The 16,833-nt window shown below is 39.5% G+C and overlaps 1 protein-coding gene across 1 annotated transcript in view; it reads left to right on the top strand.

The window, feature by feature from the left end:
* The window catches only part of LOC142099166 (very-long-chain enoyl-CoA reductase-like), a 49,926-nt gene that overhangs the window by 21,438 nt on the left and 11,655 nt on the right, over positions 1–16,833 (top strand). Inside the window, exons 4-9 of the mRNA XM_075182351.1 lie at positions 1,582–1,626; positions 3,331–3,434; positions 5,082–5,197; positions 5,291–5,396; positions 15,283–15,355; positions 15,445–15,488. Of these exons, the coding sequence (XP_075038452.1) occupies positions 1,582–1,626; positions 3,331–3,434; positions 5,082–5,197; positions 5,291–5,396; positions 15,283–15,355; positions 15,445–15,488 (488 nt within the window). The remainder of the gene's footprint in view (positions 1–1,581; positions 1,627–3,330; positions 3,435–5,081; positions 5,198–5,290; positions 5,397–15,282; positions 15,356–15,444; positions 15,489–16,833) is intronic.

Below are 16,833 nucleotides of genomic sequence, written 5' to 3'. Positions count from 1 at the left end.
TTTTGACACTACATTTAGCACTGTTATTTTTATTAGATGGAGTTTTTCTATAAGATATTCAGAAATCTAACTATGCTTACTACTGATGCATTTCATTAAGGAATGTAAATGCCAATATGTGCCGTATTTTGTGCAAAATCGCTCTAAGCATGTCCAGAACCGGACTATACGCCAGTGAATACAGCATCCATTTCATCTTCGAGCACAAAGGACTCTTACTACAGCAGTGTTGGCTAACCTGCGACACTCCAGGTGTTGTGAAACTACAAATCCCAGCATGCTTTGCCAATGTATAGCAGCTCATTGCTGAAAGGGTATGCTGGGACTTGTAGTTTCACAACACCTAGAGTGTCACAGGTTAGCCAACACTGTACTACAGCCAGGGCCGGACTGGGACTAAAAATCAGCCCTGGCATTTAAGGTACACAGGCCCACCTCATTAAAAAATATGCAATCAATAAATGTTTCAAAAGTAATCCATGGAATAGGTTACAAGAAAGAAATATAAAAATAAAAAATATAATAAAAGAAAAACCTGAAGTAGAGTACACAAAAAAGGGTACTATAGAGTCATAACATACAATCCCAGCGATATTAACATGAACAGTATGGATGGATAAAAAAAAATGAAAGAAAATGTCCCAAAGATGTTTCAAAAAAGGTGCCAAAGTCAGTTGAGCCCTCCAGTGCTGCATACCCACACAGACACTATTACACACACAAACAGACACTTATCTGTTACATCCGAGCAGCAGCACTTCCCTCCTGCGCGCTGTTCAGCGGAGAGTCAGTGACTGCCGCCTATGCAGTAATCACATGGGAGGGCACCTGTCACGTGAGGCCGTCCCATGTGATTACTCACATAGGCGGCTGTCACTGACTCCGTCCGCCGAGCAGCGCGCAGAGTGCTGCTGCTCGGCGGGCATGCGGACCGGCCCATCTGGCCATCGGCCCTTCTGGCATTTGCCAGAAGTGCCAGGTGGCCATTCCGGCCCTGACTACAGCCTACAGTTTCATGGGCAGAATGGGTCTGGGGAGGGGTGTATGCACATAGTCGATGTACAGTAAGGGCGTGCCAAGCTCAAGCTCATGCAGCGACCTTCGATTCAAGCATTGGGCATCTAATACGTTTTTCTGACATATCACTTGCACCAGCTACAGCACAGGTGTAAGTGCCGATTAATAGTGATGATGGTCGCGTATGTATGCTAGAACATGTGTTTGCACTCAGGAACGACTGGAAATATGCATTTTATGTACAGTAGGCATTTATAGCATCCTATTAAATGTATTTTATAGAAAAAAAATGCACAATACGTTCATTTTGTGTGCCTTAATTAATGAAGTCCAGAGTGCTCTTATGTGACAGAGGGGGCGAAGTTTCCATTTATTACAGTACACCAATATGTGAGCTGTAGATATCTTCATTTGTTTTTTTTAGTAAAGAAAAGCACAGTTCATAACTCTCATCAAACATCACCTTTAGCTTTACAGATAAGCAGGCACCACGTTGGAATTATGACTCTCTTCTCTTTGAAGTGTCAGCAGTGTGGTCACTAATGTCTATTTCTTCTCTTGCAGATCCTCAGTGGTATCCGGCAAGACAATCAATACGGTTAGACCCAAGTATGTAGGCGCGTTATCCTGAAGTATTGGGAAAAAAAACAAGGACACCTTGATTTCTAGAGCTTAATCAATACATTGAAAAAAAAAATGGTGGCTAATTGGTGGTTAAGTTTTTAAAGGTTGCAATGTGGAAGTTATTGTTTTATGATATTTATGATAAATACAAGTTTGAGAGCTAGTATTTTGTAACCTTGCACTATTTTTCTATTTTCATTTTGAACACTAATTGGCTCATTAGAGTTGGGATATGGATTTCCATACTGTACATGCACACAAAATAATGCATACACAAACTTCCATATATAGATGCTTGCGTATCGTTGATTTGCGTCCCCTTTACACCTAGAGTGGAGGAACGCAGTTGGGCAGGGGTGGGAAAGTGCAGGCTGAGTACAAGTATACGGTTCTGTAAATGCAACATAATTAGTAGTGAGCGCACCCCCAGATATGCCTTTTAGAAGGTGTATCTTTTGCAGGTACTGGAGTGGTGGTGCATTGATACACAATGATGATGATTACTATCTCCAGCACCATGTAGCTGCATATGATCAGCTGCTTGTCTAGTGACTCCTCCAGCTATAGTACTTAACCATTAGCGCTGCGGCTATATAATATCAAGTCTTGGCCATCTATTCATATTACTTAATTGACATTTTAATTTGGACGACTGCAAGATACAAGATAACCATTTTACTTTCAGAGGGGAAAATAACAGATGTGACAGTGTTTGCATTTAATTACATTTCATATGGAAAATGCGAGTTTTGCATTTATTAATAACTGTCAAACACAATTCTCTCTTGTGTATGTAATACTTTATTACGTTATTATATTGTGTACAAATAGGGTAATGCATTTACTACTAACACAGTCAAGCCACACCTCTGTGTTTCCAACGCATTGAGATGCGTCCATCTCAATGTATGCACATCATATTTTTTTCTATGTGTGTCTTTTGATACATATGTTGTGTGCGGATATGTGTGTAATATCAGATGTGCCTCTAAATTTGCGCATAAAAGTTCTTTATTCTAACATGTATTTTGTACTATATTCAGGTATATATGAATTTTCTATTTAGTTTCAGTAAAAGGTGATGTCCACCTAAAACTATTTTTTCAAAGTCATCTTCCCTTCCCCTTACTGTTACCTCGCCCCTCATTTCAGGGATGTAAACTCTCAATTTTGGGCAACTGTAGCAAAATTGGTGGGTGGGGAAGGGGGGGGGTGATCCTCTCTGGATGGCCTGTACTCTGCTCTGCTGAGGACTGTGTGAGGGCCGAACCATACACTGTGAAGATCCAAATGGGACTCACTGCGTATGCACCGGCACCCGCAGGGGATTCCGGAGTGGGTGTACCAATCCCGCCGGGTCCTCCTCACCGCTATGCCCCGTGTCACCAGCATAGGCTGCCCCAGTGATAGTTCCAGGAATGCTGGTATCCCTGGAGTGGGACTTCCACTATTCAGCTACAGATTGGGTGGAGGTGTATGTGATTTTTTATTTTAAACATGGGCTCTCTCTTCCACCCTTTGTTATTTTAACTTACTGTTTTGAATGTGATAAAAATGCTTCTGAAGTTAATTTATGTCAGTAAAATGTTAAATGAATTATTACTATTAAACTCTCTGCATGATGTGACCGTCCAGATTACCTACTTACCTACTCGTGTACTTACAGATAATTTCATCTTTTCATTATAGAGGGCAGGTCACTAAAGGATGAAGAAATCCTGCAGGATCTTCCCGTCGGTACAACAGCTACCTTATATTTCAGAGACTTGGGCCCTCAGATTGGATGGACTATGGTAATTTGTCGTTCAATTTTCATTTGTGTACATCTATGTTCCCAAAGGTATACTGGCTTCTTATCACATAAAGGAGAGGTTTTTAACCTTTTTCTGGCACATGACTAAGATTAAGTTTGGGTTTCAGCTTCAAATGATGTATTTCCCTTTAATTACTTATCTGAAGATTAAATATAGTTATTAAAACATACGTTTGGTTTTGCAAAAAGTGTATAATGAGGTCCCATAATAAAAGGCATAAAGACACAATATTTTGAGTCTACTCCCCATTTTTATTTACTATGAGATCATTGAATCAACAATTCAATGATTTACAAAGCATTATTATTAACGTGGAGCTCAAACCCCAGATGAGATTATAATTAATTGTGCATTTTGCAATATTGATGTCTACTCAGATGATTATTTCCAGCACAGCCCCAGCCTCCTCATTGATATACATCTCTGTATACGGCACATGTGCTTCCTCTTCCATGTTACAATTGTGGACAAACGTTCCGCGTGTGCTCGTTCTTCTATCGTGCAGCAGGGAGAAGTTACTTGGAAAGCACATTCTTTTGGATGATGATCTTGGACACCTCCAGTTTTTTCTTCTGTTCTATTCTGATGGGCTTAGTATTAAAGAATATACAAATTGTGCTAACTTCAAGATTTTATTGCATTTTATGTTATGTTGTTAATTTTACTTTTAAAATAAGGACATATTTACACATGGATGAACGGACAAATACGGGTGATTTTTTTGCATATTCACCAGCATTTGCACACATAGTTCTCTTCAATGCTCCTCCTTCAGCTCACTGAATGCAAGGACTATTATATCTATATGGCACAATCTTTTTAAAACGACTTTGGTAATTAATTTCTAGAATTTGATATAACAATACCTTGCACTCATTTTTTTTTTAATTATCTATTATGACAATTGATGCAATCAATAAAAAATGACCAACAATACAAGGTAGGGGCGATCCAGAGAAAGTAAAATGCAGTGAGAGTTACATTTTTATCAGAACGTCTAACTTTACTTTCTACTTCTTTAGCAGTTTTGGGTCTGATTTTGTATTGGATCATTTTTATATTTCACTATTGGACTTATCTTGCATAAAATTTGTTGCACTGGACATACACACAACTTCCTGCTGCATTTTGAACTGAGTGTATCTTATACTTCTGTCTAACTCCACTTTGAGAGATAGGTCAAGTACGTTCACATGTAAGCTAAGTATATTAAGGGCGTGAAGACAACCATGCCCCTTTGAGATGATTTTGATTTTCAAAGCGGATCTTTGCCAATTTTGTAGGCTCGTTTTAAGTTTCTGAATTGATGATGGTGAATTTATTTGCCAGACGTATCTATTTGATAGATTTAAAGTTGCACGTATTTTAAGATATGTTTCTACGACTGTATTTTGTGTTGCACATAAACGTATGGATGCATAAAAAGTCTAATTTTTACGATTAACTTTGAATCAAGCCCACAGTGTTCATTTTGGTAGTTTTGAGCCCCTCACTGCACCAAATAGGTACAGGAGGTAAAATGTTTTGTTCATTTTCGTTCTGTATTTTTTGCCAGCATTGATGTACATGATTCTCATCTCATTTTCATAAATTTCTTGAAATGTACTTTTCTTTCTTCGTTTCCAGGTTTTTCTAACAGAATCTACAGGCCCGCTTTTTGTATACTTTTTGTTCTACTTCCGAATGCCTTTTTTCTATGGATTAGCCAAGGCTTTTACATCAAGTTCGCACTCTGTCGTTCAGTAAGTTCCACATTCCCACAACAATTCATTATATTTAGATTCAGACCTCAAAAGTGTTGCTTTTGACCTGTTGAAACATATTTTCTTCTACAGCTTGGCATGCTGCTGTCATTCGTTCCACTATATCAAAAAGCTGATTGAAACAATATTTGTTCATCGATTTTCACATGGAACAATGCCGCTAAAGAGTATTATAAAGGTAAGTGCATTTGGTACCTTTCAAAGAACTATTCAAGTGTATAGTAAAGTAAATTATTTATAGACAATCTTCTGCAGAGAGCAACATAACTAAAGCTTTCTGGATGGCATTGTACTGTACATCTTACCAAATGGAAAATGACAAGGTGTACAATCACACCAAGGACAGGGTTGTTTAGAAGATCTACTGGAATACCACTTCAGTACAGCTGATGGATAATTCAGCTGTCATTGATATTGCCACCTCTGTTCCTCCTTTGATGATGTCTATGGACTCCTTTGTAGAGAACAAGTGTCCGGGCTCTGTGGTCAGCTTTGAAAATGATGCTGATGAAAAATACTGGACACACATCTACTCGCGATCTCTCGCACTAATCTAACACAGTTCAACTCTTAATTATTTTGTCCAGCTTGTCGAAAATCAATCACGCCACCCAGAGGAAATACAGTCCTTTAATCTCTAAGCTCCTCCCCAGCTGTAACATGACTGACAGGTGTCATACCCATGTCTTCCTTCCCCTGGGTTTGAAACCTCCCAACTTCCCTAGATAAAGATTTTCATAACAGTTGCTCTGTTTTGCCTGTCTACAAGGCCTCATTACACTCATACCTTGGAGCCTGCTAAATGTGAGAAAAGACTCCACTGAACACACGTTGTAAGACACTCACTTTGCACTATCCATTCCCCCTAGCAGAATCAAGTCAGGTGATGCGGACTCCCTTGGATGAAACACTGTATCATAATAGCATCTCTTCTTGCATAGCCCAATGTTGGAGTGTTGCTATCTTAGATAAACCCCCAAATCATTCTTTCTTCTATTAATAATCACATTGGAGACACTGAAACATCTTCAGTATGGGAATAGATGTATTTTCAAGTTGCTTACCTCTACATTAGCATAATCATACATTAAAACTTAAAAGGTTTCTCATGTAAAAGGTTTCTCAGTTATGTCTGACCAAATCGCCACTGGTCATAAAGGCCATGTCACAATCTGGGCACTTATGACGTCGTTCAGCAGTCTGACTATTCCTATGTCAATCAAAGTTTGAACATCTGGGTCAAGTATAACTACAAAACTCACCTGGAAAGTCTTCTTTACAACTTTATTTTTTGTTGGTTTTTGAGGCTTCACATTTCCAACCAGTTTTCGTGCATTAACATAAAAAATCAATTTTTCATCTTTTGCCTCTGGCGGCGGTTCCCCGGAAAATGGAGCAGTTTGTCTCCAGTCAGCGCCACTTCTCCCAGTGCTTTTCTTGACAGGTTTTCCTTGGTTTATTCTGCGTGTCTCCCATTTTAGCTTCCCGATAAGGCAGTTCATCTAGGACAGCAGCCTCCCCCTCACTTGCTCCATTAGATGGATATATGTGTTTACAAATCACACTGAAAAAGGGGTACAGTTAACAGCCAAGGGATTCACTGCACAAAGAGCCTACTAGAATAGTCTACCGTAAAGTAGCTATGATCATGATCCTCTGGAGCACTGTCCCTACCACCCCGCTAAACTATTCATTCATCTGCCAGCAAGACAGGGACCAGGCTCAATGTCTTCCTGCTTTCATCAGGTCCACAAAGTAGCTAAGTCAATGGAGACTTAACACATCCAATTCTTTTCACGATTCTGACCATGTTCAGCCTGTCCACAGTAGAAGGTAGAATAGGGGCCAGACTGCTGGGCTCCGTCTTTTAAGCCTTATCCAGTTCCCATGGTGGTGTGGTGGGGGCTGATCTCAGAAAACCTATCCCAACTGAATTGATTACCTGCATAAAGGAGCGCTGCCACGGAGTCTCGCCGAGTCCTTTGTTTTATATGTTTGTTTTTTAACATTAAATTTGATAGTAAATAAAAAAAAACTGCATTATTCTGCATCCCCTCTGCTCTTTGTACTTTTTTAGATGTTGTAATAAACCTGTTTCTCTAAAAGCGCTGTGGAAAACGAGGGACCACTACTGCAGTGGATGCAGCCACCACAGGGCTCAGAGGAGAATTTTGAATAAAGACTGTCCTTAACTGGACATTTTTTATTTATATTGGAATTACATATTTATGAGTAGAGTGTTGGTACATAAATGAGTAAGAAGCAAAATGAGGTTACTATACTGATAACAAATTAATCAGCTAGAAGTAGGAGAAAGTATATTGAATATTAGTTATATAATTTGGATGAAGACACTGTTTAGTGTAGTTTTGGTCTAATACATAATTAAGGAACTAATAAACTTGGAGATGAGTGAGACAATACAATTTAGATAAATGATAATATATAGATGATATATAATACATTAGTGGGTGAGGATATAGGGAAAAAGTTGGAATAATGTACAATCATTAAGGTATTTGGGATTAATCACATTGGGTGTAATTATATAATAATGAAAATTAAAAGAAAAAAGTATACATTTCATTAAAATAAATATATATAATAATTTGATAAAAGAAATGGTTAGAGAACAAGGAGGTACACATATAAATTTGTTCACATTGCAGCAGCATATATGCTTTGAAAAAGTCATGGAGGGGGAAGAAATGTGTCAGAAAATGTAACAATTGCAGCTGACGAGCCTTACAGAACACTGCTCTGAGGACCTGGTTCATTAAGGGACGCAAAGTGAATGCAATTTGCGTTTTTTTTATAATTGATTAGAAATGATGATCTCAAGAAACGTTTCTGGTTGAATACGGGTATAAGTGCGCTCTGCCTGTACAGCACCTGCCGTATGCAGACAGAACACACTGCAGAATACGCACAATGCATATGTATATGTATGTATGTATATGTATTCATATGTATATCTAAAAATCCAATCGGAACACACAATAAAAAAAAATCATTATTAAATACATTAACACATGTTAATAATATAGTGTTTAACTAAAAAAACATTGTCACTTATCAGAATGTTCTGAATGTCTACTGTAAAGTCATGGCCAAAAGTTTTGAGAATGACACAAGTATTGTATTTCACAAATTTGCTGCTTCAGTGTTTTTAGACCTTTTTGTCAGATGTTGCTATGATATACTAAAGTAAAATTACAAGCATTTCATAAGTGTTTAAGACTTTTTTTGACGTTTACATTAAGTTTATGCAAAGAGTCAATATTTTTTTTTTTGAAGACCTCTGCCATTCGCCGTGGCATGCTGTCAATCAACTTCTGGGCCATATACTGACTGATGGCCGCCCATTCTTGCCTAATCAATGCTTGGAGTTTGTCAGAATTTGTGGGTTTTTATTTGTCCATCCGCCTCTTGAGGATTGACCACAAGTTCTCAATTGGATTAAGGTCTGGGGAGTTTCCTGGCCATGGACGCAGAATTTCGATATATTGATCCCCAAGCCACTTAGTTATCACTTTTGTGCTCCATCATGCTGGAAAAGGCATTATTCGTCACCAAACTGTTCTTGGATGGTTGGGAGAAGTTGCTCTTGGAGGATGTTTTGGTACCATTCTTTATTCATGGCTGTGTTCTTAGGCAAAATTGTGAGTGAGCCCACTCCCTTGGCTGAGAAGCAACCCCACACATGAATGGTCTCAGGATACTTTACTGTTGGCATGACACACGACTGATGGTAGTGCTCACCTTTCCTTTTCCTGACTAGCATTTTTCCAGATGCCCCAAACAATCTGAAAAGGGGATTCATCTGACAGCAGTCTAATCCTTGTACCTTTTGCAGAATATCAGTCTGTCCCTGATGTTTTTCCTGGTGAGAAGTGGCTTCTTTGCTGGTCTTCTTGACACCAGGCCATCCTCCAAAAGTCTTCACCTCACTGTGTGTGCAGATGTACTCACACCTGCCTGCTGCCATTCCTGAGCAAGCTCTGCACTGGTGGTGCCCCAATCTCACAGCTGAATCACCTTTAGGAGACGGTCCTGGTGCTTGCTGGATGTTCTTGGGTGCCCTGAAGCCTTCTTCACAACTATTGGACCTCTCTCCTTGAAGTTCTTGATGATCCGATAAATGGTTGATTTAACTGCAATGTTATTAGCAGCAATATCCTTGCCTGTGAAGCCCTTTTTGTGCAAAGCAATGATGACTGCACGTGTTTTCTTGCAGATAACCATGGTTAACAGAGGAAGAACAATGATTTCAAGCACCACCCTCCATTTAAAGCTTCCAGTCTGTTATTCTAACTCAGTCAGCATTACAGAGTGATCTCTAGCCTTGTCCTCGTCAACACTCTCACTTGTGTTAACGAGAGAATCAGTGACCTGATGTCAGCTGGTCCTTTTGTGATAGGACTGAAATGTTGTCTTTGGAATAAAGTTTATTGTCATAGCAAAGATGGACTTTGAAATTAATTGCAATTCATCTGATCACTCTTCATGACATTGCCATAATGACATTGCCATCATAAAAACCGAGGCAGCAGACTTTGTGAAAAATAATACTTATGTCATTCTCAAAACTTTTGGCCATGACTGTACATAAAATGCAGTTTTTATAGTTGCTTTTAATTGCAAACACATATTCTAGCATGTATATGTCACCGTCATCACCATCAGTTGTAATGTACACCTGCCCTGTAGCTGGTGCAAGTGATAGTGCTAAAAATTGCGTACCTTTGGGATGTGCGTGTGCTTAAATGGGACGGATGTGCGTGTGCTCGCCCTTACTGTTGTAAAAGTGGAAAATAAATGATTGTCTGGTCTAGGTGCTTAAAGGGAAAATAAATACATTTATTTAATACAACTTTAGTTTAAGATTGAACCAACATGTTAGCTTGGAGTTTCATTACTGAACCCTCTGACAATAGTCAGCAAGAGGGAGGTATTTATACCATATAAACAATGGAAACAGTTCACAAATATACATAAATTAATACAGTGTTAGGCTGGGTCCACACTACAGAGTGCTCAGCCCAATATTGCATTAGTGTGTACGCTCCAACTATGAAGGAGGATCGGTCCAAAGCATCTTTCTCTAATTAATTACACGTAAATCTTAAATAGAAATATTACAATCAGTGAAGTCATATTTAGTCTTAAATTAATAAGGATTTCACAACAGATATGATCATGACAATTTCCTAGACTCTAAAATGTTTACTTAATAATTATCTTATTATTAAGCTATTAAACTTTGATTCCAGTCTTTGTTTGAGAATGTCAATCAGGGCCTGAACTGTACTGCTAGGTGGAAATCTATTCAGTATGGAAATCTATTCAGTATTGTATTTGTACCTTCTCTTTATACTATCCCGATGTGCAAATCTGGGTTTCACATATAGATTAGTTTCACATGTTATAAATGAGACCATTAATTAACATTCAAAGTAACTAGTTTTAACACGGAGGCAGACTGTCTGTTTTAAGGACAAAAATAGTGTCATAGTTAAACACAAAGAACTGGTGATTAAAGATACAATCCTGTCTATTTGTTAAAAATTCAACTTAAACTTTGTACATTGACTGTGTGAAAATGCCCCTTTCCACTCTTGAAATTGTAGGCTGTCGTAAATGTCCTTTGTCTTCAAAGATGAATTGCATGCACTTGCGTTCATTGGTGTATACTCCTTTTATGAGCATGTGAAGAGCAATTTTATGCAAAATATGGCATGTATTGGGTGATGGAGGGCAATGTGCTGCTATAGAGGTATTGGAGGGCAATGTGCTGATATAGAGGTATTGGAGAAAAATGTGCTGCTATAGAGGTGATGGAGGGCATAGTGTTTCTACAGAGGCGATGGAGGGAAATTTGTTACTACAGAGGTGATGGAGAGCAACGTGCTGCTATAGAGGTGATGGAGAGCAATGTGCTGCTATAGAGGTGATGGAGGGCATTGTGCTGCTATGGAGGGAAATGTGTTACTACAGAGGTGGTGGAGAGCAATGGGTTAGTACAGAGGTAATGGAGGGAAATGTGTTACTACGGAGTTGATGGAGGGCAATGTGTTATTACAAAGGTGATGGAGGGAAATGTGTTACTATAGTGGTGAAGTGGGAATGTGTTATTACAGTGTTGAGGAGCGGGTGTTACAGGGGAGGGAGCTGGAATGTGTTATTACAAATTTGACGATCGGGTGTTACAGGGGAGGGAGTGGGAATGTGTTACTACAGATGCGAAGGGACGATGTGTTACTACAGAGGTGGGGGGGGGGCATGTGTGTTAAGTAGGTGGAGCATGGCTCTCTCGTTATAAGATGTTGCCACACCCACTAAATTTGGTGGCCACATCCCCTCTGGAGGCTCATCCCTCCATGCACTTCTGTCCCCATGGGGACTTATTAACACACTTGAGGTATGTCCTAACTGCAAAACGTTCCTCTTTTCCTTTAGTAAAATTTGATTGATTTTAAATAAGGTATGTTTTTTTCCCAGCCTTTTCAAATGAGTAATATCTATAGAGCCCAAATAAGGCTGTGCATCCATATATAAGGCTGTGCATCCATATATAAGGCTGTGCATCCAGATATAAGGCTGTGCATCCAGATATAAGGCTGTGCATCCATATATAAGGCTGTGCATCGTTTATCCAGATAGTTTTCTGTTCCTTGCTTTGTTGTCTGACAGCTCAACCATACATTTTATATATTTCTCCTTGATACAGTTGCCTTCCTTTGGCCAGTAGGATATGGGTGGTTGGGCACTTGTATATTAGCCAATGGAAATCAGAGCTTACACATTGTGGGTCTTATTTAGAGTTAAGAGCAAACTTGTACCTAGAAAAAACCATGTTGCGATGCCAGGGCTACAGATTTTTACACTGCGATATAGAGTTTAACTAGGATGCGGCCCTTCACAACTTAAATCTTTCCTCACAATTTAAATTTGACCCCCACCCCGACCCCCTGAGTTTTGAGTGCTGAGCTCTTGTCACACAAGCACTGATACGCGATATGAACACTGATAGGAACAGCTGAGTCTAAGTATACTTCAAGAAAGCTCTGGAGGGCCTCATTTGGACAGCTCTTATATAGATCTATACATTCAACATTTTTAGTAACTATATACGGGAAGACATTTTGGCTAATGGAGTAAAATGTTATTGTAGTTGAATATCCCTTCTTTAAACCTTCTATGGCTAGGTCATATTTTACATTTTGAAATATACAAATACCTTAACATATGTGCACACCGTAGCTCCACAGGATGTAGAATGGCAGCCATGTTCCAGTTACTCTTTAAGAGGTGCTCCATCCAAAATGTATACACAATGTAAATACATAGCAAAATAATAAGGTTTAACCCACTGTCAGGTGTAACACTGGCACCTCCTTTCCATGCTGTGTAGAAACAAGCACAACAAATTGTCTAGTAGTGCTAGGGCTCCAATGTTAACGGGGCACCTAAACTACTGAATTTCACTCATTTAGGGCCTGATTAATTAAAGAACGTAAATGCTGATTTGTGTTGTATTTTGCGTAAAATTACACTGCACATGCCCAGAAAAGGACTATGCGCAGAGAACCCAAGTACAACCAATTTATCTTCGAATGCAAAGGACACTTCTGACAGCCTACAATTTCCAGAGCAGCACAAGGGAGGCAAGGAGCTTATGCACATGGGCAATGTATGGGTGTGCCAGGATTAAACGCACACATATCCGTTCGATTCAAGCTCTGGACAACTCTCAGGTACATGGTTTTCGACCGTATCCCTTGCACCAGCTATAGTAAGTGCAGAGTGATATGAATGTAGACCCTATATTGTAAGTGCAGAGTGATAGTAATCATGTTTGCGTATGCATGCTAGAGCATGTATGCAGGGCTACCAAGAGGAATTCAGGGCCCTGGTACAACAAATTCATGGGGCCCCCCTTATAGTCGAGTATGCTAAAAAAAATTGCGCCGCCTTATGGTGGCGCAAAATTTTCCTGGGGTGTGGTCATGCATTTGGGGGCGTGGCAAGTGCGCCATTGGGCCATGGCTAACACATCAAAATCACTAGCCTCTCAATTCGCCAGAGCGTCACATATGTCCAAGCACTCCTGACTTTCAGGACATCTAGCACCACAGTGTAGTATACAAAGAATGCAGTGTGTACACACAGAGTTCAGTCTTGGCCTGCACCTTACATTGGGCACAACACTCACCAAAAATTGACATTGTCCCTACTAGAATCACAACATTTCACATACTGTCCTGCTCTCTCCTACCTGTTCTTCTCACTTTCACCACCCCGTTTTTTAACCCCTCTGTGCCCCCCCTCATTTTTTAACCCCTCTGTGTTATTCCCCCCCCCCATTTTTTTAACCCCTCTGTGTTATTCCCCCCCCCCATTTTTTAATCCCTCTGTCCCCCCCCCCCCCCCCCGTTTTTTCTCCCTTTACTTACCTTTTCTTCTCTCTTCTTTCTTGGTCTTCTCTGCTCCTGTTTTTTTTTAAACTACCCCGCTCCCCCCACCAACGACCGAGCCCCCCCCTGCCGCAAAAAAATAATAATTTAGTTTTGAAAAAAAAATCGTCGGCGCAAGGGCCCGGGCCGGGCCCCCTGACATGCCCAGGCCCGGGTAATTAGCACCCGCCCCCCCCGCCACTCTCGGCGGCCCTGCATGTATGCAATCATAAGCAACTGTAAAAATGGATTTTATGTACAGTGGACATTAATAACATCATGATACTTGTAATTCATGTAAAAAAAAAAATTAAATGTTTTTTTCATTAATGACTATGGGCCTGATTCATTAAGGATCTTAACTTCTTATTTCAGTCTCCTGGACAAAACCATGTTACAATGCAAGGGGTGCAAATTAGCATTCTGTTTTGCACATAAGTTAAATACTGACTGTTTTTTCATGTAGCACACAAATATCAACTTTAAATGTCAGTGTACAAATAAGCTAACAAGTATTTGTGTGCTACATGAAAAAACAGTCAGTATTTAACTTATGTGCAAAACAGAATACTAATTTGCACCCCTTGTATTGTAAATGGTTTTGTCCAGGAGACTGAAATAAGAAGTTTCTTAAGTTAAGATCCTTAATGAATCAGGTCCTATATTATTAACAGGCGTTGAGTATATTTAATAATATTTTTTTACTCAGTGCGTTCTGATGGGACTTTATATTCCACATATGGTAGCTTGAAATAAAGTAAATACAAGGATTTGTTCCTGCACCCTATCCCCTCCAGCCTCCTCGGCTCTCTCTCATAACGCCTGTTACCATTGTACCCACCTCTTCAACTGGTCCCTTCTCCTCAGTGTTCAAGAATACCCTCATCTCTCCCACCCTAAAAAAACAACCCTAGACCCAGACTCTGTCTCCAACTAATGCCCCATCTCTCTCCACCTCTTTGCCTCCAAGCTCCTTGAGCAGATTGTCTACAAAACTCCTACCACCTTCCTTTCATGCCACTCCCTCCTTGACCCACTACAATCTGTTTTTTTGTTCACTTCACTCTACTGAAACCCCCCCTCACCAAGGTCACCTTCTCACTGCCAAATCCAAGGGTCATTTCTCTTCTCATCCTCCTAGACTTCACTGCTGCCTTGGACACTGTGGGCCACCCTCTCCTCCTACAAATCCTAGACTCCTTTGGCCTACATGACACTGTTCTCGCCTAGCTGTCCTCATACCTTTTCGACTGCTCCTTTGCAGCCTCCCCTTCTGACTCCTCCTCCCCCTCTGTCAGTGTCCTCCAAGATTCCGTTCTTGCCCCCCTCCTTTACTCTCTGTACACTTGTTCCCTTGGTGATCTCATACAGTTTTTGGCCTCCAGAGTCATCTATCTACGCAGATGACACCCAGATCTACCTCCTCCTGTCTCCTCTCCTGCGTCTCTAGCTGTATTTCTGCTATGTCCTCTTGGATGTCCCACCGCTTCCTCATGTAACCGATATGTAGGTTACATGAATGACTGCTACTCCAGTTTGGTATTGGACCAAATGTTCTATGGAAGCTTTAATATTGTTTGATAATACAACTGTCAGATTGTTTTGCAGAACTGTTTCTACTACTGGGGATTTGCAGCGTGGCTTGCGTACTATATTAATCACCCTCTGTACACTCCACCCAGTAAGTCTGACCAATGCAATATTTTGGAATAACGTTTTCCGATGCAATCTTCAAATTCCCTAATTTGTGTTTGTTTTAATATTTTACAGCTTATGGAAGAAAGCAGATAAGCTTGTCTATGATCATGTTTCTGGTGGGTATTATGAATGCTAAGTAAATATAAGAGGTACTTTGATGGCTTCCACAGTTTTTTCTTACAATAACACACTGTATACATTTACAAGACTTGCATAGTCTATGCCATCGTCTAGAATATGACACTCATAATTGGACCCCAGTTATAAAGGCAGTCAATGTCTGGACATAATACTACATATTCAGCCAAATAGACAGATCTTTCTTTATGGGCTTGGACCCAATGTGGCATAACAACAATAGTTGCATGGAGGGACAGCAGTTATCACCAGACTGCAATTTCTGACATTTCCTGGTCAGATGTTGATTGGGATTGGCATTTGTATTGTACCTACATTGCTTCGGTTTGGGGGCTAGTTGGCTAGCAAAATTGCAGTATGTATGGGCACATTGAGAGTTCTACTTGTTTGTTCAGCACAAGTCATCCCAACAGGTGTCAAGTCCACTCTCCAAATGTCTGCCTTGTACACCTTACATACATTTTATCAACATAATATTCATTTCTCACATGAGTGTGATCTGAGGCCTCTGTGAATATGTTTTGTTTCAGTGATTGTTTTGTTTCACCCATTACCCCAACAAGAGTCACATTTGTAATGATTATATATCAATTTGTGATTATTTTTTATACTGCTATAATTTACTTAATAATAATTTATTTAACAAATTATTATATTACATTATAAAAAAAGATTATAGAATGTACGTGATTAACAAGTTTATATAATGTAAGTGTCATATTAGGACATGGAACACTAGCAATACTATTTATAAATAAACAGAATAAAATAGCACATTGCCTCCCATCATTACTATGTTATTTATAGCTATGGGACTGCATGACGGGTAAGTAAAAAATTTATGGGGTTGGGGTTGGATTGGAGAAAGAGCTTGGTGTGAGAAGTGGGATACCCATACCAGCAATCCCTAGTAGATTATGACCTATGCTGTTGCACTGACAAGAGGAAGACTGGCAAGAGTGGATAGAACAGACATCTAAACACTGAAATACTTAGTCCGAGCAAACATATTTTTAATGTGTGAAATTGAAATCACCAATAAGGTGATTTGGTTTTTACCCTTTTTTGACTAAGACCTAAATTAAAACTGTCAGTCAAATTTGCAATCCATGAGCCTCCTTTTTTCCCCAGCAGTTTTAAGTAGAACTTTGCTGTCAATTGAGTATCGCCTCTTGTTTTCAGTATGTGGAAAATACTATTTATGAACATAACTCTATACATATATGCAGTTTTAGTATGTGTGTATTTATTTACACCGATATATATATATAATAAATAAAATACAAATTGTTTTCTCTCATTTGTGAATTTATATTACAAACC

The sequence above is a fragment of the Mixophyes fleayi genome, chromosome 8 (assembly GCF_038048845.1).
Source record: "Mixophyes fleayi isolate aMixFle1 chromosome 8, aMixFle1.hap1, whole genome shotgun sequence".
Classification (NCBI taxonomy): domain Eukaryota; kingdom Metazoa; phylum Chordata; class Amphibia; order Anura; family Limnodynastidae; genus Mixophyes; species Mixophyes fleayi.
The sequence above is the reverse complement of the archived record's forward strand: the minus strand, read 5'-3'. Positions and strand labels throughout refer to the sequence as shown.